Below are 24,972 nucleotides of genomic sequence, written 5' to 3'. Positions count from 1 at the left end.
CTTTGTTGTGTTCCTGTACTGTTCGAGTCTCAGAAGCTCAAAGGCCCCACTGCAGCAATAGCTGACTGTGTTCTATATGTTCCTTCCAGATTGTTTTTCAAAGCCCTGCAGGGGAGCCTTTTCCCCACCCAACTGCAGCTGGCACGCCAGTTGGTTAGAAGGTCCCCCAGGAATCTCAGGGCTCCCAAAGAGACCTTTGCTCAGGGACATCTCCCAGGAGAACCGAGGATGGAACCATCAGAACAGAGGAGCATCAGTGCCTCAGGGTCCTTCTCCCAGGACTGTAGCTCGCAGGTGTTTTGGCACGCACAGCAGTCGGCCTGCTCCCCAGAGGCCAGCGGGGAGCCCAGCGTGGTGGACATGGGCGTGTCTCTGAGGGAGGACACCCTGCTGGAAGGGCTGGGCAGCCAGACCTTGGGGTCCTCCTCACCAGGGGAGGTGATCCCGGAAGGCTGTCCAGGGGACTCCAAGATGAAACCCACGAGTGCCAGCAGGGCAGCTGCCCTGTCGTCCATCTTCAGCCTGCCCAGCCTCAGCTCACTCAACTGGATTTCCTCCCTCTCTCTGGTCAGCGGGCTGGGAAGCGTCCTACAGTTCTCTCGAAGTGGTTTACAGATGGACAAGCGGGATGGCGAGTTCCTACCCAGCCCCCCGCAGCCAGACCAGGACCTGCAAGGCTTGAGTGGGCAGACCACGGACTACTTCTAGGACCTCCTTCCAGGGACTACAGCTGGCGGTGGCAGCGGTGAAAACCTCGAAATGCTTTTTTTATAACATAGATGTTAATATTATTTATGTTTATTATTTGCACAGAGGAGTTCTAGTGAGATGTATTTTATATATTTCCAAGGCTAACACAGGAAATGAAAGGTACCAGAAAAGAAAGTTTATTTTTTAAAATTTCTAACTAGAGTATATTGAAAAGAAAAAAGAGCTTTATCGTATATAAAAGTTTAAGGAAGAGCGACACTTGAGAGGTGGGTTTAGATTTATTTTTTCATCTCATTTTATAAGAAAATGCAGTCTGATTGGTTTTCTTCAACATGTGTGATGTTTGCTTTCCCCTAGTGGAAACGCGTGTGAGCACAGTGAACCCTGGGCGGGTGTGGACGATGTGAGGGGAGGTGACAGGCGTGCACACGGCCCCAGCAGAGATCCCCACTGTCTGTCTCTCAATCCCACCACTGGGAGGGTGGGCTCTGCTTCACCAGGAAAGGGAAACTGAGAACTCTGGGAAAACACACATACACACACAAACACGAAATTCATTCCAACATTCTACTCTATGCAGGCATTTGGTAAAGACCACCTGTAGGTATTATAGTTCCTATGTAGGGTCTCGCCTGTTAAAATCATAACAAGCAATAAACAACCTTCACTTTGCAAAGAGAGCGTTTCGGGTTGCCACTGTTGTGTGGTATTATTAATACGTGACCTTATGTTACCGAATGCAAGTTCATGTGCTTGACGCACAGTGAGGCCAAACAAACCAAAACATCAGAGTTTGGATCAGAGAAAAGTTCATTGCAGGGCTAAGCAAGAACGGGTAGCCCGTGCTCAAAAATACCCCAAACTCACCAAAGGGTTTCAACAAAGCATTTTTAAAGGCCAGGTGAGAGAGGGACATTCCAGGGTCTGTGATCAGCTCTGCACAATTCTCTGATGGTGATCAATCCATAGGGCTCATGATCATCAAGCATTAATTTCTTCCTTCTGGTAGTGGTACCAGCATCTGGAAAACTCAGGAAATATGCATCAGATACTATCATCTAGGTACTTCAGAGAGGAGCTATAGCAGAGAATATGGGGGAGGGGTCTGTCCTGGGAAGACCCCTTAGGGTCCTGTTCGGTTACACTGACAGAACATATTCTGAGTACTCCAGGGCACTTCCTCATGGCAAGTCCTTTTAGACCCTGTGGAGGAAACAGCTGGGTGACATGCAAGCTGCACATTGGGACACTGTGACATGGGCTACACCAGCTCCCTGCACCAAGAGGCTGGGCTCTTTAGGTTTTTGTCTTATGAGTCATTACTTCTGTCTCTAAACAGAGAAAAAGAGAAGGAAAAGATTATAAGAATCCAAGGCAGTTGTATAGCATTTACTCTTCAGAACCCTCTCTGACTTTGCCAGCCATTGTGAGTTGCCTGCTTGCTCAGCCTGGGGATGTGAAGTGAGCAGGGTGTGCTCCCGCTTAGGACTCCTGTGGCTGCCTGTCCCCGGAGCAGCAATTTGCAGAGGTCGGAGGATCTCAGGAGTAAGTAGTTTCTGAGCACAGCATGCCAGCAATAATGGCTGGTTACCCAGCATGTGTGGCTCATTGCATGTGACAGAAGATGCACCTCATCTGGTCAGATGGAAAGGGAAGGCAGGCCTCATGTCTGCAAGGCCAGAGAGAAGGTGGGCTCCAGGGCAATTGAACATGCAACTCAGACCTGGGCTTTCCCCTTTCTCCCTGCACTCAGCTTTCTGGGATCAGCTTGATCCCAAGGCTGGCTCTGTTCTTGGTAATGACATGACTGGAACCATCCCAGGACATGTGCTCACATCATGCTCCAGAGGAGAGAGAGGGTGCCACTCTCCACATCCTGAGCAGAGTCTTGGTTTCCTTGACCTCATGCAGTTGCAGGACAGCCTTAAACCAGTTACTGGCAAATTGTGAGAATGTCCTGACGGGCTCCAGGCTGGATCTGAGAGAGAGGTCAGCTTCCCTCCAAGTACCTGAGCTGCATGAGTGGATACTCAGGAATTTCTGGGTCCTGTTAGTGGGGCAAGAGAGAAGAAGGAGTGGAGGGGCTTCAGCAGCCAGCAATGCCCAGGACTGAAAGTGGTGCTGTCCTAGCCCACCCCCTCCCCCCATGCCTGAGATCACCTTATGTTTTCTTAGAGCAACACATATGGAAAGAATTTCCCTGGGAAGATACACAACTCTACCATTTCCTGAATTAAGGTAATGGTCTAGAAGAACTAGACACCTATTTACCTGAGTATCTGAGAATTCAAAATGCCCCAGCTTCCAGATTTTCCTGCACTCACAATCTACCTTCTTTCCAAAGACATCTTTCTTCCATAGATACTTCCTCTTGGGAAGTGGAACGATCCAGGAAGTGGCTTTGTGAATATGCCTACCAAGGCCATTTCAGAGAAAAAAAGCATCATAAAGGGCATTGGCAGTTAGCTGCCCAAAGTATGAAGAATATTTATAGAAGCCTACAATAATATTACCACAGGCAGCTAAGTTTGATCTCAAATGAACATACTGCAGAGATGAACTCCATGATTATCTCAAAAGAACCCTGGAGAGTACATGTCATGTCACTCAATCCTAATTACAAATCCAAAATAAAGGCTGCCTCTGCTCTTGGTGACAAAATGGATGGACTAAGTATTTGACATTATACAAAACCAATTTTAAGTTTTTGGAGGTCAGATCTGTGTCCTCTTCACCTTACACCCTTGGCAGTAGCGTAGAACCTAGCTCTTAGAATGCACTTAGGAAATGTGTGGTGACCCCAAGAACTAATGTTTATGCTGAAACACTAAAGGCATTCCTGTTAGAATCAGAGATAAAGGAAAGTTGCTTGTTATAACCCAGTATTATTTAATATTTTTTGGAACTTCTGGGTAATGCAATAAGACATGAACTTTTAAAAAGAATGAATATTGGAATTAGAGACCAAATTATCATTACTTACACATATTGAAACCGTGCACCTCAGATGGGACTGGAACCCATGGGCTGGACTCAAACCCAGCCAAAACCCAGGTTGGGACTGGAACCCACTGTCTTTTAATTGATCTCAGGACTTAGTGAAGCTCAGGTTTTTTATGTCTCATGGCAGAAAGACTTCAGTGAGAGACAAAGTGATAGGTAAGGAGTGGATTTATTTAGAGAGAAACACTCCACAGATGGAGTGTGGGCCATCTCCGAAGGCGAGAGGCCCCGAAATATGGGGTGGTTAGTTTTTATGGGCTGGGTAATTTCATAGGCTAATGAGTGGGAGGATTATTCCAACTATTTGGGGGAAGGGGCTGGGATTTCCAGGAATTGGGCCATCGTCCACATTTTGACCTTTTATGGTCAGCCTGGAAACTGTCATGGCACTGGTGGGTGTGTCATTTAGTTGATGTATTATGATGAGCATATAATGAGGCCCAAGGTCTAGTGGAAGTCAAATCTTCTGCCATCTTGGACCTAGTTGGTTCTAACCAGTTAATGTCCTCGATGGCTATGCCATTCTTTTAAATGTTGTACCCTGCCCCCTTTCCTCCTCTTTCATTCCCTAGTTAGAGATTTTACTCCCATATTCTTTTGGGAAGTAGAGGGGCAACGGTCCATCTCTGTAACTACTTCAAGGCTGAGTAGGGGGATCGACCCTGCCTGTCAGGGAGTAAAAATCTCTAGATGCCTGATCTAGGGACCCCAGGGACAGGACAGCTCCTTGTTTTAAGTTGGTATGGGCTGGAATCCTCGCACAGCCATCATCTTGATATGGAACTGTTGTTACTGTTTCCTTAGCCTTCCTATGAATCTTCTTGATGATGAAGCACTTTTTGTAACAGCATTAGAGTACAAAAATAGCCATCTATAAATGACAAAACACTTAAAAGGCATGGTTAAACCTCTGATTACAGAGTAATTAATAAAGAAACTTGGTTACAATAACCAGAATTACAAATGATTACATTTGACTTAACATACCAAATAATCTTAGTTAAGTATTTTTCTTTGAGATGCCTCAGGGGCCCTCTAAAGCATCCCAAAGTTAGCTGTAAATCAAAAGAACTTTAATTAAAATTTGATCTTTGGGGAGTTTGTCAAAAAGTTTTAAAATACTTGGTCAAATACCATCATAGGTCACTGTGAGACAATACTTATTCCTTAACCAAAGTTAAAAGAGGTCTCAAAAGCAAAAACAGGTCACTTAAAGGCAAAGAAATTTACATAATCTGTTATCAAAAGCAGCATTTCAAGAAAACTTTGGAGGGAGAAACCAAATCCAGTCTTGCCTCAGCCTACTCCCAACAAAATCCATTTGCCCAACTAAATTTAATCCCATCTTAGAAAATCCTGATCATGCACAACTCTTTTTTCAGTATTTTTTTTTATTCCTCACACCTTCTTTCATTGAAAACATACATCTTACTTTCCTTAAAAGTTTTTTTCACGTCGAGTTAATTTTCTTACTGACAAATTTGCAATAGGAATAACATAAACTTGACCTTCAGTAAACCTAGGTACAACACAAGTATTATACTTAACATTGATGACTCTAAAGACGTGTCTATATTAATCAAACCAAGAAGCTTAGGCTAGCTTTAATACCAGATATCCATTCAGTACTGAATATTTCTCAGATCATGTGAACCTGAAATTCATTTGGCTGGTTTTCTTCACATTTATGAGTATATAAGCACTTAATTTTTAAAGCCAATTAAATAGAGCTGTTTTATGAATTTTGACAGTACCATACATCTATAACACATATATAGATAAGTACAAACAAAAACCTCATAGCTCCTGTCTCAAAATTTCAGCCATGAGTCAGGTACAAAAATGTAAAACCCATCATTTACAAAAGAGATTGGATTCAAATTGGGCTTCTGGCAGATGAAATAAATCAAGGTCACCTGTCTAGATGGCTAAACTCATTTACTAATGTTTACAGAAAAGACACTTAGGATTTCTATTTATCCTTGACAAGTCGAGTTCTAAATTACCCCCTTTTTCAAAATTTGTATTTTAAAAGATGGTGGAGATAAGTGTTCCTGGAGAAGACCAGGTAGAACATTTGTATCTTTGAGAAGGCACAGGCAATTTCCTCCTAGGATGACTTTTGTTCCCTTAAGGCCAGAAAAATGAATTTTTTCTTTTTTTTCCCTCTAACAATTGGGTGGCCACCTCAATAATATCAAATGACTGACACATTCATTCACCTATGTTGTAATGTTTTACTTTCCCTCATTTAGCTTAGGGAAAAGGGCTTCCCCGGAAAATTTTTATCAGGCTCCAAATATCAGCTATGGTTAGTCTCCTTCGATTAGTGACCTCCCATTTTGTAATGTATTCACAGACACTTTTGAGGATCTTCCCTGGTTTAAGAAATTTGTGCCTTATATTTAGACACCCTGTAACCCGTTTTAACTTAATAATCACCAGCTGGAAATCTTTGACCAAGCCCGGAACCTCAGTATTCCATACTCCAGGGTCTACTAAGTCTTCTATTTTAGCTCCAGATTCAATCTGTTACTTTTCTGCTTTCTGTTAGAATCATATGGTGGTGAAGGTGTTTCCCTTGCCCCTCAAGAAACAGAGTGGCCCCTAACATAGTTAATAAGTCTCTTCCCATTAAAGAGATGAGTCAATCAGGCACAAAGAGAAAGGAATGTAGAAACATCTGGCCATTGATGTTGCATAAAAGGGGTTCCAGGAAAGTGTGCCACTGCCTCTTCTCTGACACCCCCATTACATACTCCTTATGATTGCTAAGGTTTCCAGTCCTTTGGGTTAAGACTGAAAAGGTTGCACCAGCAACTATAAGAAATTTTATAAAGTGGCCCACCATATCAGTGACCACCCGAGGCTCAACATTAGTTATATAGATGGTATCTCTAGGCAGAGCCACCTTTGGCCTTGGGCCCCTTCAGTCTTCTGATTGTAAAACCATCAATGGCCGAGGGGCCCCCCATCACTCTCTGGCATCTGGGGCATTCCCCCTTCCAATGTCCTGGCTATATGCAAAGGGTGTAATGATTGCAATCCTCATTCTATTGCCCTGTTTGTCCACACAGGGTACATTGGTCCTGTCTGGGTGCCCGTGGGCCTAGTGGTCTGCCAGGGCTAGATTGGCCCCAAAAATCTGGCTTCCCCTTTGGCGGTCTCTGAGCAGACAAAGCCACTGCCAGCATTTGGGCCTTTTGCATATTTTGCTGGGTGCATTCAGCCTTCTCGGCCATATCCCTATTATTGAAAACTTAATAAGCCAATTGAAGCAAGTCATTCATTGGAGTCTGAGAACCAGCAGTTGCCTTCTGAATTTTGTGCCTACTGTCTGGGGCAGACTGGGCTATGAAACTCAGAGCCAAAAGAGCCTGTCCCTCGGGGGAGGAGGGATCTGTGTTCATATACTTCCTAAAAGCTTCCATTAGTCTCCCTTGGAAGACTGCAGGATTTTTGTCCTGTCCCTGTTGGATCTCTTTTACCTTTTCATAATTAACAGGTTTTACTGTAAGTTTCTTCATGCCCTCTATTAAACAGGTAATCATATGGTCTTGTCTATCTCTTATCAATAGAATTTACCTGGTAATTCCATTGTGGGTCTACCTCAGGAATGGCACTGTTCCCCACCCAGTGTACTGCATGGCCCCATAGGGTGGGTCAGTTAAAATGTCCTCTGTGTTCTTCCTAGAGTTATCCCTCTGAGCTACACATTCCTTAAATTCCTTTGGGTTTCATGTCTAAATACAAGGCCGTGAAAATGTGAACATACAGAATCTCACTCCATTTTAATTTTCTTCTGCAGTATAAACCTAACTGCAATATAGTATCATAACTCAGGGACCCATTTAGTGGCCACTTTTCTTGGCTTTCTAACTAATATTGTGGCCAAACCTGATTATATAATGTAATATGTCTTTTTCCTTTTTAATTCCTGTTGTCTGATTTTTTCCCCCAATCCCGGAGAATATGATCCAGAGGGGTATTGGTCGGGATTGATGTGGCTTGAGCCATTTCAGACCCAAGCCTGAGGTGAGGTCTTTAATTTCCATGCTATCCAAAAGTTCCCCTCTTATGTCAAAATCCACCACGCAATTTGGTCAAGATTTGCACTTATGATTTTAGGTGCTATCCCTTCCAAGGTAGTCTCCCAACCAGGTGTTAGTGCCCAAAAAGTTGCCACAAAGGAATGGTAAAGGAGGTGTCCCCCACAGTGTTGATGATGAGCGGGAGTTGGCCTAGCTGCAAGTCGGGAATAAAGGGTCAGCACTTGTCAATAAAAAGTACATCTTGGCAGCCACACACATCTTCTGGGGTTAAGAAAAGAAAGAAAGAAATGAAACAGGAATGAACACAGAATGTAAGAGAAAAACCAGAGTCAAGGAGAAGAGTATAGATTATCAAATCCTGCAGTAATAATTCTGTCCTGGACCTGCTGTTGGATGTGCCTAAGCATAGCCATTCCACACCATCTTTCTATAGCAAACCATGCCAATTGCCATTATTCCTCTGGTCTGAACCTAGATTCCTGATCAGAGCCCCGAAGCATTCAGGGTTGACCAGCCCATCAAAAATGGGCAGACATCGGCACAGCATACTCCCCAGTACACCTGGCTCATGGAATCCCACAAGCCCTTCTACGACCAAGACCTAGCTCTCAACATTTTCTTACCTTATCACTGTCCCTTCATGGTCGCCAGCTGAAACTATGCACCTCAGATGGGACTTGAACCCACGGGCCGGGACTTGAACATGGCCAGAACACAGACTGGGACTTGAACCCACTGTCTTTTAGCTGAAAAATCACACACCTGGCCTCAGGAGTTACTGAAGCTAAGGTTCTTTATGTCTCATGGAAAAAAAGAATTCAGTGAGAGACAAAGTGATAGGTAAGAAGTGGATTTATTTAGAGAGATACACATTCCATAGACAGAATGTGGTCCATATCAAAAGGTAAAAATGGCCCTGGGAGAAACACACTCCACAGAGTGAGAGCCATCTCAGAAGGTAAGAGGCCCTGAAATATGAAGTGGTTAGTTTTTATGGGCTGGGTAATTTCATAGGCTAATGGGTGGGAGGATTATTCCAACTATTTTGGTGAAGGGGAAGGGATTTCCAGGAACTGGGCCACTGCCCACTTTTTGGCCTTTTATGGTCGGCCTCGGAACTGTCATGGCATTAGTGGGCGTGTCATTTAGCATGCTAACATATTACAATAAGCATTTAATGAGGCTCAAGATCTACTGGAAGTCAAATCCTTTGCCATGTTGGATCTAGTTGGTTCTAACCAGTTTTTGTCATGTCCTATGGCTATGTCATTCTTTTAAAGGTTGTGCTCTGCCCCCCTCCCTCCTGTTTCATTATGGTTGTATACCCCAAAATCCAAATGAATAAACTAGAAGGTTCTCAGGACTAACAAGAGGAAGCAATAAATGGACTAACTACAAGGGAAAAAAACTAGTTTTTCTATAGAGCATGATGGGGAAAAGGAAAAGTTCTCATTCACCAATACAACACCAACACTAACAAAAATTTTAAAACCTAAGAATACTCTAAATAAGTATAAAGACAACCTACCAGAGTTTAGGAAGATGTTAACCAAAGTCTTAACTATAAAGACTTGCTTCATTTCTAGGTTAGAAAACTAAGTATTGGGGACTTCCCTGGTGCTCCAGTGGTTAAGACTCCGCACTTCCACTGCAGGGGTCACAGGTTCCATCCCTGGTCCTGGTCGGAGAACTAAGATCTCACATGCCATGTGGCATGGCCAATTAAAAAAAAAGAAAACTAAGTATTACAAAGGTACTGAATTCCAAACACAATTTCTATAGCCTTTAAAAATGTTTAGTTCTTTTTTGTTTCTTTTCCTTGTTTAGGTATTTTTGAAATTAATAGAATGATCTAGAGTTTATCTGGCAAGATATACAGGCAAAAATATCAAAGAATATTCTAAAAAGTAAAAGTAAGGGAGAGGCCAAATAGTAAAATATAAAGCGCTGATACTTAAAATAGTGTAGTAATAATTCAGAAAAAGGTACATAAACAGAACTGACTAGAAATGTATCTGACTAGAAATGTATCTGACTAGAAATGAGCTGACTAGAAATGAAAGAAATGTATCCTGTTACATACAAGAACTTAATGTATAAGGTTTAAGAAAGGATCAAGAATCAATGAGGGAGAGAAATAGTTACTAAAAATCTCATTGGTAACTGGTCAACAGTGTAGAAAAATAATTTATTCTTATGTCCATATCATTAAATTCCAAATAAATTAAAAATTGTAAGAGATCAAACCATGGTAAAATTAGAAGAAACTGAAATCAACTATCCTCAAACTGCTGAAGAGAAAGCCCTTAGGCACATGTGGTGGGTCCTGAGGTTTTGCCTGCCCTTTGGCTTGGGGCATTCCCCAGCCTCCTTTTCCCACAGCCCCTCTGAACCTGAGCAGAGCCCCACACAGCTTCTTTCCCAGCCTTCTTGGCTTCTCATTTGCACGTTTTGGATTTGCCAACACTGTTCAATATTATAATCCGGAACCTGGACTGTCCAGGATGCTGCTCCTACAAACATCACTTAGGCTCACTTTGATATTGTTAATTATAATTAGACAGGTCCTGTTCCTAGCACCTAGCTCCTAAAACTCTTGGAATTTCCTGTGAAGAGAGCAGTAAGGTGTTTTTTGTTATGCTAATGAATGGTTTTTAGAAAGCACATAAGGATGGGGGCAGGTTGACTGTGAAGCCAACTAAGTGATTAGAGGGTCTGAACTTTCAGTCCCAACCCCCTGGGGAGGGGAGAGAGGCTGGAGATTGAGTTCAATCACCAATAGCTAGTGATTTAATCATGCCTATGTAATGTAGCCTCTGTATAAACCCAAAGGGACTGGATGGGGGTGGGGGTTCAGAGAACTTCCAGGCTGGGAGAGTAGCACACTTGGAGGGGACCTGGAAACTCCATGTCTGTTCCCCATACCTCACCCTGTGAATCTTTTCCATCTGACTGTTCTGAGTTATATCCTTTTATAATATCTAATGAATAAACTGGTTTCCTGTGTCCTGAAAACCACTTTAGCAAATTAATGGAACTCAAAGAGGGGGTCAGGGGAACTTCTGATTTATAGCCATTCAGATGCACAGGTGACAACCTAGACTTGGAATTGGTGTCTGAAGTCTGAGACTGAACCCTTAATCTGTGGAATCTGATGCTATCACTGGGTAGTGTCAGATTTGAGTTGAGTGTAGGATATCTAGCTGATGTCAGAGAATTACTTGGCAGTATGGGGAAACCCACACATTGGAATTGGTGTCAGAATCCTACTCACACACCAATACTCCCATGAAGCATGAGGGGCCATGTCTATGACCCCACCCAGTCCCTGGGACCCCAACAGTCAGCCCAGAGCAGGGGCTTTGTTTAGGAAGTCTAACAGGAGGGATGGCATTCCCAGTGAGAAATGATAGGAAAAAAAACCAAAAAAGAACTCAGTCAATTGGACTAAAATATATTTCAACATTTGTGTATTAAATGATAACCAAAATTGAAAGATCAACCCCATTGAGAAAAACTGTAATAACTAGGAAGAGAAGAACTTTATGAGACAAATGACTGCTATGAATCAATAAAACGAATATCAAGATGCTATTTGACCAAAGACTGATGAGTTGACCACTCATAGTTTTGAGTGGGAACAATCCTGGAAAGAAACTTGGCAAGGTACAACAAAATACCTTGAACATATTCAATCTCTTTACCTAATAATTTCAATTTGGTGATTAAATCTAAAGAAAATAATCCATTATTTGCATTTTATTGAATAGATATTCATTACCTGTCATATTTAGTGGTGAAAATTTGGAAACAATTAGAGTGATATCAGTGGGAGTATGACTAAATGATTCTGGGAATATTTGAGATTTCACATACCCAAAAACAATGTTTATGAACCATAGGGGAAAACGTATATGAAACAGTGATGTTAAAAAAGCAGGATTAGGGCTTCCCTGGTGGCGCAGTGGTTGAGAGTCCGTCTGCCGATGCAGGGGACATGGGTTCGTGCCCCTGTCCGGGAGGATCCCACATGCCGTGGAGTGGCTGGGCCTGTGAGCCATGACTGCTGAGCCTGCGCGTCCAGAGCCTGAGAGAGGCCACAACAGTGAGAGGCCCGCATACCGCAAAAAAAAAAAAAAAAAAAAAGCAGGATTAAAACTATGTATGTAAAAAATAAAACTTGGATTGATAAAGACTATAAGAGTGATGAAACTGTGGGTGATTTCTCATTATTTCCCAAATTTCTGCAACTTGCTTATTTACTTAAATTCTATTTAGTAATAACTTATAATAACTTCATGAGGTCCTCTGTATGGTGTGATTGAGTTTTATGTACCATATCGATTCTGCCACACCCTATAGCAATGGTTCCCAATCTGGGAATTCCTAATTTGGAAATAGAACTAGAGGAAAATCAAGTTATTTCCTATATTTTAAAAACTCTACTAGAAATTGTATTCTTCCCAGTGATAAAGCTGCAAAGTCGAATGTCATGTTACATATATTTACTTTTGACTTGAATTTATACCATGCTATTATCTATGGATTTTATTCATTACAACAGAAAAACAAAATTGTCGTTTTTAAAAGCCAGCTTTTATTTTAAAAGTGATAGATTTTAAAACAAGTGGTCCATTGAGGGAAATGTAATAAAAGAGGTTCTTTGTGATGGAAAGGTTAGAAACCATTTACTATATGTTTAATTACATGTGATCAAGTGCCAAGTACAAAGCCTGGCACAGATTATGTTCTAAATACATTATCAGCTGAACTGAGACACAAGCCCCATCACACAGTATATGCAGGCCTTGGGGGTAATGGGTATGTTGTGCAATCAAAACTGCACTAAGGGATTGTCTAGTTTAATTGACACCCTTTGGACCTGCATTCACTGGACCTTTTGGACTTGTATTTCCATCTCCTTTTTTTGGTGGGAGGGATCCTAATCACTGAAAGACAGCATGGTGTAGTGGTGGAAACTAGATACAGTGTCACAAAATTGGAATTATGGTCTTGGCTCAGCAGGAGTAATAGTAAATCCACAAATGTTTCCTCCTCTTTGGAATCCTTTTCCTAGTTGGAACATTAGTCCAAGTAAATAATTAATGTAGTGCTGTTAGTTCTAGAATTCTACTCTTTTAGGATAGGCCATCCTAGGTTAAAAAAAAGAGACAATTTGAACTGCTGTCATGGATTCTGTGATGTGCTGCCTACACCCCAGGTCCTCTCAGGGCAGTAACACTTACTCCCTAGCTCCTGGCAGTGTTGTTACCAACAGCTCTCTGCTAAGTCTCTCTCTAGAAATTGCCCTCAGCTAAAGAGACTTTCTTCCCAGGCTCACATTTCCTTCCTGATTTCAACCTGCATCTTGGTTTATGTGATGGTACCAAGGCCTGGCCTCCTGCCTCAATTCTGAACAGCATAGAAGGGTCAGCCCAGCTCCAAAGCTCCTTGTGGGACAAGCCAAAGCCTTTGTTATGACCCAATCACAGTTCAGTGATTCACTCTGCCCAATCCTGTTTCCTTCATGTTCCAGAAAATGAGGTTCTGAGACCATTTCCCAAGAGACCTCCTCAGTCTCAGAGGATCCTCATCTCAAATAGCTCCCAAATCAAGAATAAATTCTTCTTGACTTTACTTTACCTTTGCAAACTATGCTTGAGCCTCTGGCATACTCCAGTTCTCATTATAACACCTTGTTGTCTCTCTACATTGGAGATGGAAGTCCCTAGTTTTATGCTCACTCTGTGTTGAACTTCCTTGGCACTATGATCATATTTTTCTAACTGGAAATCTGAATCCCCACTCTGGCAGTCCATAGAACAATACAGTGTTTGAAATGGGAGTTCTAGAGAAAAGCATGGATCTATATTTCATTAAAAATGAAAATAAACAATTATGATACAAGAAGTACAGCTTTAAAAATACAGAAAATAAATTTAAAGACTAAAAATTATTAGGATCACACCCCTCTTCCCACAAGGTAGGGGGAAGAAAGGAACAACAACAACAGATGGACATTTGTTTACTATTTAGTAAACAAAGAGCAAAATCGTAGACTTGAACCAATCATATTGATAATTACATTAAATGTAAGTAAACTAGGGGCTTCCCTGGTGGCGCAGTGGTTGCACGTCCGCCTGCCGATGCAGGGGAACCGGGTTCACGCCCCAGTCTGGGAGGATCCCACATGCCGCGGAGCGGCTGGGCCTGTGAGCCATGGCCGCTGAGCCTGCGTGTCCAGAGCCTGTGCTCCGCAACGGGAGAGGCCACAGCAGAGGGAGGCCCGCATACCACAAAAAAAAAAAAAAAAAAAAAAAAAAAAAATGTAAGTAAACTAAAAACTTCAATTAAAAGACAAAGATTTTCAGGCTAGATAAAAAAAATAAGATCCAACTATATGCATTTGAAGTATAAAGACACAGGTTGAAAGTACCAATATGGAAAAAAGGAATAACAAAAAAAGAAAGGTGACATAATTGGAGCAATAGCAGATACATAGACTTTGAGACATAAAGAGGGACAATTAATGATAAAATGTCAGTTTCTTGGGAAGACATAACAATCCTGAATGGTGTGCACCTAATAACAGAACTTCAGAATACGTGCCACAAAAATTGACAGAAGGGAGAAATAGAAAAAAATCACAAATATAGCTTGACCCTCTCTCAGAAATTAATAGAACAGGCAGAGAAAAAAAGTAGTTGTAGAAGTTAGAAGATCATAAGCAGCTTGTTTCTGTACTTGTGACAGTGAAGTGAGTATAAAATAGTGGCCCAACTATAAATCTGCAGAGGCCACAAGTCCCATAGACAGAGCACCTCCACTTCCACTAGAAGCGGATTAGACCAAGCAAGGCCAAGGAGGAGCCGGGGGGTGGGGTTGTGGACAGTGAACAGAGACAGGGACAGGGAAGGTCCTGGAGTCCCTGACTCTCATGGGCTAGGGAGGCAGGCCCTCCCTCTCACCTGGCTCTGCCCTGGCCTTTCCCTTTGTCTGTGCCTCCAAGGAGGGAGGGTTCCATGGCCTCCTTCCTGAGCCCCTCACACATTTGCCAGCTCCAGCACTGTGACTCAGTTTCACCTCATCCTGCATTTCTTGCATCTCCACTGAATAATCTCCATACTGGGACTTGTTCTCAAGTCCTTTCCTTAAGTGTTCACTCTGCCACCACAGAGAAACCCATCTCGGGTTGGGGCCCATTCACAGATTATGAAATCAACTTTGTCTCCACCAGCCACTTTTCTTTTCTTAAATTAATTGATGGCCTTGGGTTGTCTGAGCAAGCCACAAGGAAGACAGGACTTGCTCACCTCCCTCCCAGTCTCTGGACTTAGATCTTACTCAGAATGAACACTGCCTCCAGGATGGCTGCCTCTGCCCTGCCCAAGGATGACCTCTCTGTCATGTAGACTGTTACACAAGTCCCTAGTGTCTCTTTCAGAAGGACCTGCATGTTATGATTCCTTTTTGATCTCAACTCTGCAGTTTTAACATAATCTCAAGCTGGTTTCTTTCTTTTGTTTGTACATAAAAGCACTAAAACACTTTTGAACAATTTGATCTTAGTTTATACCTAACTTGAAGAAAGTGTTTTGGAAAAATGACAAAGTGTTTTCAAGACGTTTATTATGGTATTTCTTTCCTCTTGTCCTCATTAATAAAAACAAAGGTGGAGACCTTCACTGGAAAGTTTATGACATGGTTCAGACACTGGCTGGCATAAGGAAAACCTTAACCAAGCCCGGTCCTGCTCGGCACATTGTGGCCTTCCCACCCTGACAGGAAGGCAGCTCCCTGCCTTACAAGTTACATGAGCTGTGTTCCCATCCCACACGCACTGAGTTAGGATAGTTTAGTCACCTCAACTCAGGGTGGATTTCAGGTGACTCTGGTTTTCTTTATAATTAGGATTTTAACTTTCTTCAGTTTTTTGATTTGTTTTTGCTTTAATTTTGCCTTGCACTACTATTCCATGTATGTGTTTATATGTCAAGTCTTTAAAAATCAACATTTAGGTAAATTGAGGTTAAGAACCATCTGTCATCCTCAGTTCTTCCTTAAACCAGCACACAAGGCCTAGATTGCTCACTTGATTGTACCCCTTCCTGGTTCTCACCGGTTCTCACCCTTTTTGGAGGGAGGGTGGGGTCAACCCTAGCTAAGGAGGAGGACAAGAAAAGAGCTGTGCTCAGGAAGAGAAGAGTTGTCCTCTGCTCTGCCTTCTGTACCTCCAGTGAGGCTGCATTCTATGACACCCCAGGTCAATTAGTCTTTTACCTCAGAAATTAATATTTCCTAGCCTGTAATTTAATTATTTTAGAAGAGGTTGGTTTTTAGTTTTAAAGATTTTTGACTCTGCATCTTGCCTTTCAAAACTAAATGACAAAAAAATAACAAATGACACAAGATATGCTGGTCATGCGGGCTCCAGCATATAATCCACATTCAGAGAAATGCAAAAATGTTGTAGGCTGTCAGGTGGATCCATTACACTGTTGGGATGAAACCAAGAATTTTAAGAAGAACTGGCCAGAAACATGGCTACATAATAAAACAGAAGAGGGGTTCATGGTTAGCATGACCAATTGGAGCTCATGGGTCTTTACTGTAAGGTGGGCAGCTGAGGTAGGTAGAGGAGTTTTACCAGATCCGTTCTCTTCCTGAATTCCACTTTGTACCTAAGGTCAGGGCATGTGGCCTGGGTACTCACTCCTGGGCTTTTTTAGGTGTAAGTGGCTGTGTAGCTGAAATTCAGCCTCTGTACACCAGTACCGAATTGAATATCAGAGACAGAGTTTTGCGTGTAGTAGGAAAGAATATCTTTATTGCTTTGCCAGGCAAAGGGGGTCACAGTGGGCTAATGCCCTCAAAACTGTGTGTCCCAACCTGGGGGGGAGTAGTGAGAAGTTTTATAGTAATGATTCAAAGAGCAGGGCATGATCAGCTCATGGACAGTCTTCTGACTGGTTGGTGGTGAGGTAAGTGGGAGTCAGCTTCATCAACCTCCTGGTTCCAGCCTGTCTGGGGTCTGTGTGCTTGTGGGCAGCATACTTCTTCCACCTGGTGGGGGTTTCAGTATCTGCACTACAGCTCAAAGGTATTGCTATGTATATCCCTTGAGGGGGAACCAGGACCCTGCCCCAAGGTAGTACTACTGTTTCTTGACTGCTCCTCCCTTGTCTCTGCAGCCCCTCCCTTCCCTGATTAGCAACAGTTTGAACCTGCCCCTTGGAACTCAGGGAAGGTCATGGAGGCTGAATGAAGCTTATTTCCTGTAATCAAGAAATGGGGGACACAGAAAGGCTTTTGTACCCAGGATCCCCACAGGGTCCTGCTCCGTTTCAGCTGCAGGGGTTTCTCTGTTTGGAAAATGTTCTGGAGTCCTGACCCACATCAGGAACAGTTTCTGGCCCTGGTGCACCTGTCACCTCCAGCCCCAGCAGCCTAGGGGGGACAGCGGGCAAGCCTCCTCTTCCCTCTCCGGCTCAACTGATGGGTCAGGGGCCATGAGGCTCTGGTCCATGTGCAGCAACTCAACAGCTTCAACGGAGAGTGTCCGAGACCGGGGACATGCACAGAGGCTTGTCATGTGTTCTTTCCATCCCTTTAAGGAGAGTGATTGTCAGGGGCATGGCATTCCTGTCTCGCATCACACTGCTGGGGCCAAGGAAGCAGGGCTGCTGGAGCTGTGAAATGCCAGTCAAATGCATGTCCAAGATGCCCATGTGGCCGTCACACCAACACCCACAGCTGCCTCCCTTGGCATCTGTACATACAGGTGACCCCAGGACTGCCCCAACCAGACGAAGAAGCAGGCTGCCAAGAAAGAGTTGAGGCTCCCAAAGGAAACGGTGCATTTCACCGTTAAGGACACACACAGAGAAGCACTGCTGCCCACTTCCCTTCTTTATGTTTTTTCTTTTTTGAATAACATTTTATATATTTTTACAATTTTTATTTTATATTAGAGCATACTTGATTGCCAGTGTTGTGTTAGTTTCAGGTGTACAGCAAAGTGATTCAGTTATACATGTACATGTAAATATAAGGAAAAGGGATCTCAGTATTTTAAGTACTCACTATTCTTGAGACTTTTAAATATGGCGACCTCAAAATGAGCCAAGGCAGGCTAGGAAGGGCGTGCCAAACCTCTCTGGGTGACAGTCTGAAAGGACAGAGCAGGCTGTTGAAAACCCACAAGCAGAAGTCCCACCTGGTTGAGGAACCACCCCTTCTGGTGCTTAGAAGTCACCGTGGTCCTTGTTCTGTGAGCCGGGTTCTCAAAGTCTTGTGTGAACGAGGTATGAGGAGGCAACAGTTGCTTGAAAACGAATAGGGCATTCAGTGCAGAAGGAGGGCAATTTCAATAGAAATGTATCCTTTTCCTGCTGATTTTTAGCCATGACCCATTGGTGTTGCCAAGGAGTGGAAGTCTGGCAAGACAGACACCCAGGAACTTACCCCTCCTCCATCCTTGTTAGTAATTTTCAGCCAAGAAGTGAGGAGTTCTTATTCAAATATGCCACTGCCCAGCGCTGTAGGAGGGGCCAGAATGCCAGGGGCTTGTTTTGCCCATGCCTGACTCTCTCAGGGGAGCAAACTGCCCCCCACAGCCCACCCTCTACTTTGGAACTGGGATTTCTGAGTTTTTCTTGTGGCTGACTGCTGGGAGAGAGACGGCCCACCCTAAACACCTGCAGACAACCAACTGGGTTCTGGGTATGGACCTCATATTCTGCTAAGTAGTCCCTGTCCCTGTGGACCCTCCTTTTGTCCTTCCCATCCAAAGGATATGATGCTTGGGGTATTACTATGTGTTCCTGTACCTTTGTGTCAGGGCTGATGACTTAGATTATTTCTATTTTTATATATAGATGTTTCAGGTGTACAGCATTATAGCTCAACATCTGTGCACACTACAGAGTGATCACCACTACATGTCTAGTTCCCATTCATCACCCTTCACCCATTTTGCCTACTGCCCCACCCCCCTTTCCTCTGGTGATCACTAATCTGTTCTCTGTATCTATGTTTTTATTGTTGTTGTTCATTGATTTTTTTGTTATGTTTTGGTTTTTTGGTTTTTGTTTTTAGATTCCACATATGACTGAAATCATATGGTATTTTTCTTTCTTTATCTGACTTATTTCACTTGGCATAATATCCTCAAGGTCCATCTATGTTGTTGCAAAAGGCAAGATTTCATTCATTTTTATGGCTGAGCAGTATTCCATCATGTATATATATACATATATACACACACATATATACATTATATGTATGTATATATATAATGTATTATATATATGTGTATATGTATACACATATATTATATATATATATATATATATATATATATATACCATATCTTTTTTATCCACTCATTCATCAATGAACCATTGATGTTTCCATATCTTGGCTACTGTAAATAATGCTACAATGAACAGAGGAGTGCATACATCTTTTCAAATTAGTGTTTTTGTGTTCTTTGAATAAATAAAGGCCTACCTCATTTTATTGCACTTTGAAGATATTTTTTGTTTTTTACACACAAGCTCTGTGGCAACCCTGCACCCAGCAAGTCTATTGGCAGCATTTTTCCAAAGGCATTTGCTCACTTATTTTGTCTCTGTGTCACATTTTGGTAATTCTTGCATATTTCAAACTTTTTCATTGTTATTATATTTGCTATGTCTATCTATGAGTAGTGACCTTTGATGTTACTATCTCCAGAAGATTACAACTCACTGAGGGCTCAGATGATAGTTGACATTTTTTAGCAATAAAGTATTTTTAAATTAAGGTATGTACATTTTTTAAGACATAATGCTATTGCACACTTAAAGACTCATTTTAGTGTAAACACAACTTTTATTGCACTGGGAAACCAAAAAAATTGTGACTCACATTATTGCAGTGGTCTGGAACTGAATCCGCAATATCTCTGAGGTCCACCTGTACCCAGAAATGAAATAGCTGAGTTATATGGTAGTTCTATTCTTAGTTTTTTGAGAAACCTCCATACTGTTTTCCATAGTGGATGCACCAATTTACATTCCCACCAATGGTGTAGGAGGGTTTCCTTTTCTCCACATCGTCACTGACATTTGTTATTTGCAGTTTTTTGATGATAGCCACTCTGACAGGTGTGAAGTGATATCTCATTGTGCTTTTGATTTGCATTTCCCTGATAATTAGTGATGTTGAGCATGTTTTCATGTGCCTGTTCCCCATCAGTATATCTTCTTTCAAAAAATGTCTATTCAGATCTTTTGCCCATTTTTTTTTTTTTTTTGGCCACACCGTGTGGCGTGTGGGATCTTAGTTCCCTGACGAGGGATCGAACCCGTGGCCCTGCATTGGGATCGTGGAGTCTTAACCACTGTACTGCCAGGAAAGTCCCCTTTGCCCATTTTTTAATCAGGTTGTTTGTTTTGGTTTTCATATGTTTGTTTTTGAGTTATATGTGTTCTTTTCATACCTAGGATATTAACCCCTTATCAGATATATGATTTGCAAATATCTTCTCCCACTCTGTAGGCAGCCTCTTTACTTTGTTGATGGTTTCCTTTGCTGTGCAGAAGCTTTTAAGTTTGATGTTGTCCCACTTGTTTATTTTTGCTTTTGTTTCCCTTGCCTTTGGAGTCAGATCCACAAAAGCATCGTTAAGATTGACGTCAATGAAGTTACCGCCTGTGTTTTCTTCTGGGAATTTTATGGTTTCAGGTCTTACATTCAAGTTTTTAATCAACTAGTTCTTAAACCTATTATCACTCTACACAAAACCCCCAACCACATCTTGTCCTGCCCCAGGGATCCCGTCTCCCTCCCAAGCACCATGGTTTCCCTTACCCTCAACCTTCACTTCAAAACATGACTTACGGGAGTTCTTTTCATTGTTTTCGTAATCACTCATATTAAAATCTCATAATATCAACAATATAATAACTCACAATGTCAATAGTTGAGGCATATTCTACATTACTAATCATTAGGGAAATGCAAATCAAAACCACAATGAAATGTCATGTCATACCCCCATGAAGGTTAGTATCAAAAAAACAAAACAAAACAAAACAATAAATGTTGGCAAGGAGGTGTAGAAACTGGAAAGTTTGTGCACTGGTGTAGGAATGTAAAATGCTACAGCCACTGTGGAAAATAGTATGGCGATTTCTCAAAAAAAACTAACCGTAAAATTAAATATGATCCAGCAATTCTACTTCTGGGTATATGCCCAAAAGGACTGAAAACAGGGACTCAAACAGGTATTTATACACTCATGTTCATAGCAGCATTATTCACAATGGTCAAAAGGTGGAAGCAACCCAAGTGTCCATCAACACTTGGGTAAACAAAATGTGGTCTATACATACAATGGAATATTATTCAGCCTTAAAATAGAAGGAAATTCTGACACATTTCTTATAACATGGATAAACCTTGTGGTCATTATGCTAAATGAAATAAGCCAGACACAAAGTTACAAATACCGTATGGTCCCACTTATATGAGGTACTTAGAGTAGTCAAATTCATAGAGACAGAAAGTAAAATGTGGGTTGCTGGGGGAGGGGAGAAAGGGCAGTTATATATATTTTTTAATTTTTTCTTTCAATTTTATTTATTTTTATTTTTGGTTGCATTGGGTCTTCATTGATGCACACGGGCTTTCTCTAGTTGAGGCAAGCAGGGGCTACTCTTAGTGGCAGTGAGCGGGCTTCTCATTGTGGTGACTCCTCTTGTGGAGCACAGCCTCTAGGCTCGTGGGCTCAGCAGTTGTGGCTCACAGGCTCTAGAGTGCAGGCTCAGTAGTTGTGCTGCATAGGCTTAGTTGCTCCGTGGCATGTGGGATCTTCCCGGACCAGGCCTCTAACCTGTGTCCCCTGCATTGGCAGGCGGATTCTTAACCACTGTGCCACCAGGGAAGCCCTACATGTAATTTTTTAAAGGAAAGCTCTAAGTACTTTCCTACTGAATAAGTGACCATTTTCAAATTTAATTTAGGCTTAAATCTACTCATTTAAGGAATTATTTCTCAAGATGCTGAGCTTAAAGTCAGTCACTCTCAACATTTACAGTGATTACATTTTTGTAGATATTTGTTTTTTGTTTTTTTTTAACATCTTTATTGGAGTATAATTGCTTTACAATGGTATGTTAGTTTCTGCTTTATAACATAGTGAATCAGCTATACATATACATATATCCCCATATCTCCTCCTTCTTGCAGGCAGTTATAATTTAATGGGTGCAGAGTTTCAGCTCAGGATGATAAAAATGTTCTGACAGAATTTTTCATAGTTAATTGAGGATGATTTTTATAATGGGCAAATGTCATTTTGATCTTTGATACTGGAACATCAACACCATCTCACACTAGGCACAAATTCCTACTGGCTTCCTGATGTTAAAAATGCTAGCTTTTACAAACACTTGCAATTTGATCAAGCAGTTATAAGCAGATCCAATAAAGGGAGCTCCATATGGGGTGTACCTTGAAAATTTGTATATTTTTAGAGATTGCCCAAACTCTATTTCTTTGGCCTCTTCTTATTGAATCACACTCTGGGAGTAAGGCTGAAGAGAACACGCATTTTTTAAAAAAGGAAGTATAGTATTACATTCCACTGTGTGAAAAAGGGATATGATTCTTGGCTACACTTAAAAAATGCAGCTGCATGTTTATCCCTTGAAAGGTACATTCTAAGACATGTGACCTCCTACGAGGTGCCTATGTATGTGGAGCCCAAGCTGGAGAGACCAGCTGCCCACTGGCCTTCCTCCCTTCACATTCTAGATCCATCAGAAGGCACTGGAGTTAAAAAGAAAACCCCGGCATTCAATGTTTTCTCATGTGCCAATCAGAATAAACCAAAGTCTCTGGTATCTGAAATTTCTTCTGGACTGTGCACAGAGCACTCCTAAGGCTCTCAGACCCCTGGGTGAAAAATCCTGCCTAAGTGGGAGGCACAGGGCTACTTTCAGCTTGGATTTCTCATGAGGACTGGCCCTGTGGTCTGCTGCTGCTCTGTGCATCCTCTCTGCTAGTCATCCTGCAAAAGGTGTCAGGGTAACTGCCCCCTCTCTGGTGGTCCCCTTTTTCCTTTCCTATGCTATGAGGGATTCTCAAAACTGGCCAGGAACAAAGATCAGCTACCCAACCTGGGGCTACAGAAAGTTCTCTTTAAATAAGTATGTATTCCTTAAGACAATAATCCCATATTTTCCTGAAAAAAAATGTTTATATAGACATGCTATATATATTTATAGATGTTATAATCACCTTTTAGAAAAGTGTTTCCATACATTCTTTTTTCATATATAAATTTATTTATTTATTTGTTTATTTTTGGCTGCATTGGGTCTTCGTTGCTGCGTGTGGGCTTTCTCTAGTTGCGGCGAGCAGGGGCTACTCTTCGTTGAGGTGCATGGGCTTCTCATTGTGGGGCTTCTCTTGTTGTTCAGTAGTTGTGGTGCACGGGCTTCAATAGTTGTGGCGCACAGGCTCTAGAGTGAAGGCTCAGTAGTTGTGGCGCATGGGTTTAGTTGCTCCGTGGCATGTGGGATCTTCTCAGACCAGGGATTGAACTGGTGTCCCCTGCATTGGCAAGCAGATTCTTAGCCACTGTGCCACCAGGGAAATCCCCCCATACATTCTTAACCTATTATGTACTGCAGAATTTTAAGCATATTCCAGGAAAACGATGGAGAGGTAGTGCCCCTAGGAAGGGTTTTACAAATTCTCCCCCATCCCAACACACACACACACACACACACACACACACACACACACACACAGGGCAGTGAGAGTTCTGTAGTGTGAACTTCAATTCCATTGTTTAAAATGGCAGTGATGTTAATTTGTTTCTCTTGAAACACAGGCATAAAATTTGTCTGTGAGGCACTCTGGTTTTTATAGTTAGATGTAAATGAGAAGCAGTCCTCTGTATTCCCAGCTCTAAATGTATTTTATGTACTTTTTCCATCTCTATCATCTACATCTCAATGTTTTGGGGTCAGCAACTGGTGGTGGGGCAGGGTAGGGATCCAGGTCCCTCTCTGGATCCATTAGATCAGTCTCATCATGTGAAACCCACACATTTCAAGACTAAATTAGGTAACATCCTCGAATATGCTCCTTATAAAGCAGACATCCATCTAAGTGGTTTCTATAGATGGATTTCCTTACCCCTCACAAAAGCCTATGAGGTATATTCTAATTTTGTCCCTATTGCAGATGGAGAAAATTGAGGCCCAAGGAGTGTAATTAACAACAGCATGTGGGAGAGCTGGGATTTGAGCCCAGGCAGGTGGGTGCATGAGTCTTAACTCAGACCATGGTATTTTGCTTGAGGAAAAGCTCAATAAATATTAATTAATTTCCACTTATAAGTTAAGAATACTATTTTATTTGTACATCGACAGACCAAATTCATTCTCCAAAGTGAATAAAGTAAATTAACATAACTTAAATACTTTTTATAAATACAATGAAATATTAATCAGCCAAAAAAAGAATGAAATAATGCCATTTGCAGCAACATGGATGGACCTAGAGATTATCATAATAAATGAAGTAAATCAGAGAAAGACAAATATCATATGATATCACTTATTTGTGGAATCTAAAAAAATGATACAAATAAACTTATTTACAAAACAGAAATAGCCCCACAGACATAGAGAACAAACTTATGGTTATCAAAGGGGGAAGGTGGTTGGGGGTGGATAAATTAGGAGTTTGGGAATAACATATACACACTACTATATATAAAATAGATAACAATAAGAACCTACTGTATAGCACAGGGAACTCTACTCAATATTTTTTAATAACATATAATGGAAAAGAATCTGAAAAAGAATATATATATATATATATATATATATATATATAAAACTGAATCACTTTGCTGTACACCTGAAACTGACACAACATTGTAAATCAAATATACTTCAATAAGAAACAAAAAGTCCCTGGGAAGGTCCTTCATGGGTCACTGAACCAATGCTTATTGCTAGGCAGAAGGTGTTCTATGATTGGCCAGGCCTGGGTCACTTTCTTACTCACGGAGCTGGTGGAGTAGAAACCTCCAAGATGTCAGGAACTGGCATAGGCAGAAGCAATAGCGTGTTCCAAGACTATGTGCACAGAAAGGAATGGCAGCTGTCAGTAGAGGAGTGAACAACTGCCTGGTAAA

The 24,972-nt window shown here is 41.8% G+C and overlaps 1 protein-coding gene across 1 annotated transcript in view; it reads left to right on the top strand.

Annotated features, from left to right (window-relative positions):
- The window catches only part of ATP10A (ATPase phospholipid transporting 10A (putative)), a 188,843-nt gene extending 177,012 nt beyond the window's left edge, over positions 1-11,831 (top strand). Inside the window, exon 22 of the mRNA XM_028495093.2 lies at positions 90-11,831. Within this exon, the coding sequence (XP_028350894.1) occupies positions 90-708 (619 nt within the window). The 3' untranslated portion in view covers positions 709-11,831. The remainder of the gene's footprint in view (positions 1-89) is intronic.
- The last annotated feature ends 13,141 nt before the right edge of the window (positions 11,832-24,972 follow it).

This window comes from Physeter macrocephalus, chromosome 11 (assembly GCF_002837175.3).
Source record: "Physeter macrocephalus isolate SW-GA chromosome 11, ASM283717v5, whole genome shotgun sequence".
Taxonomy (NCBI): Eukaryota; Metazoa; Chordata; class Mammalia; order Artiodactyla; family Physeteridae; genus Physeter; species Physeter macrocephalus.
Note: the sequence above shows the minus strand (reverse complement) of the source record. Positions and strands in the feature narration are given on the sequence as shown.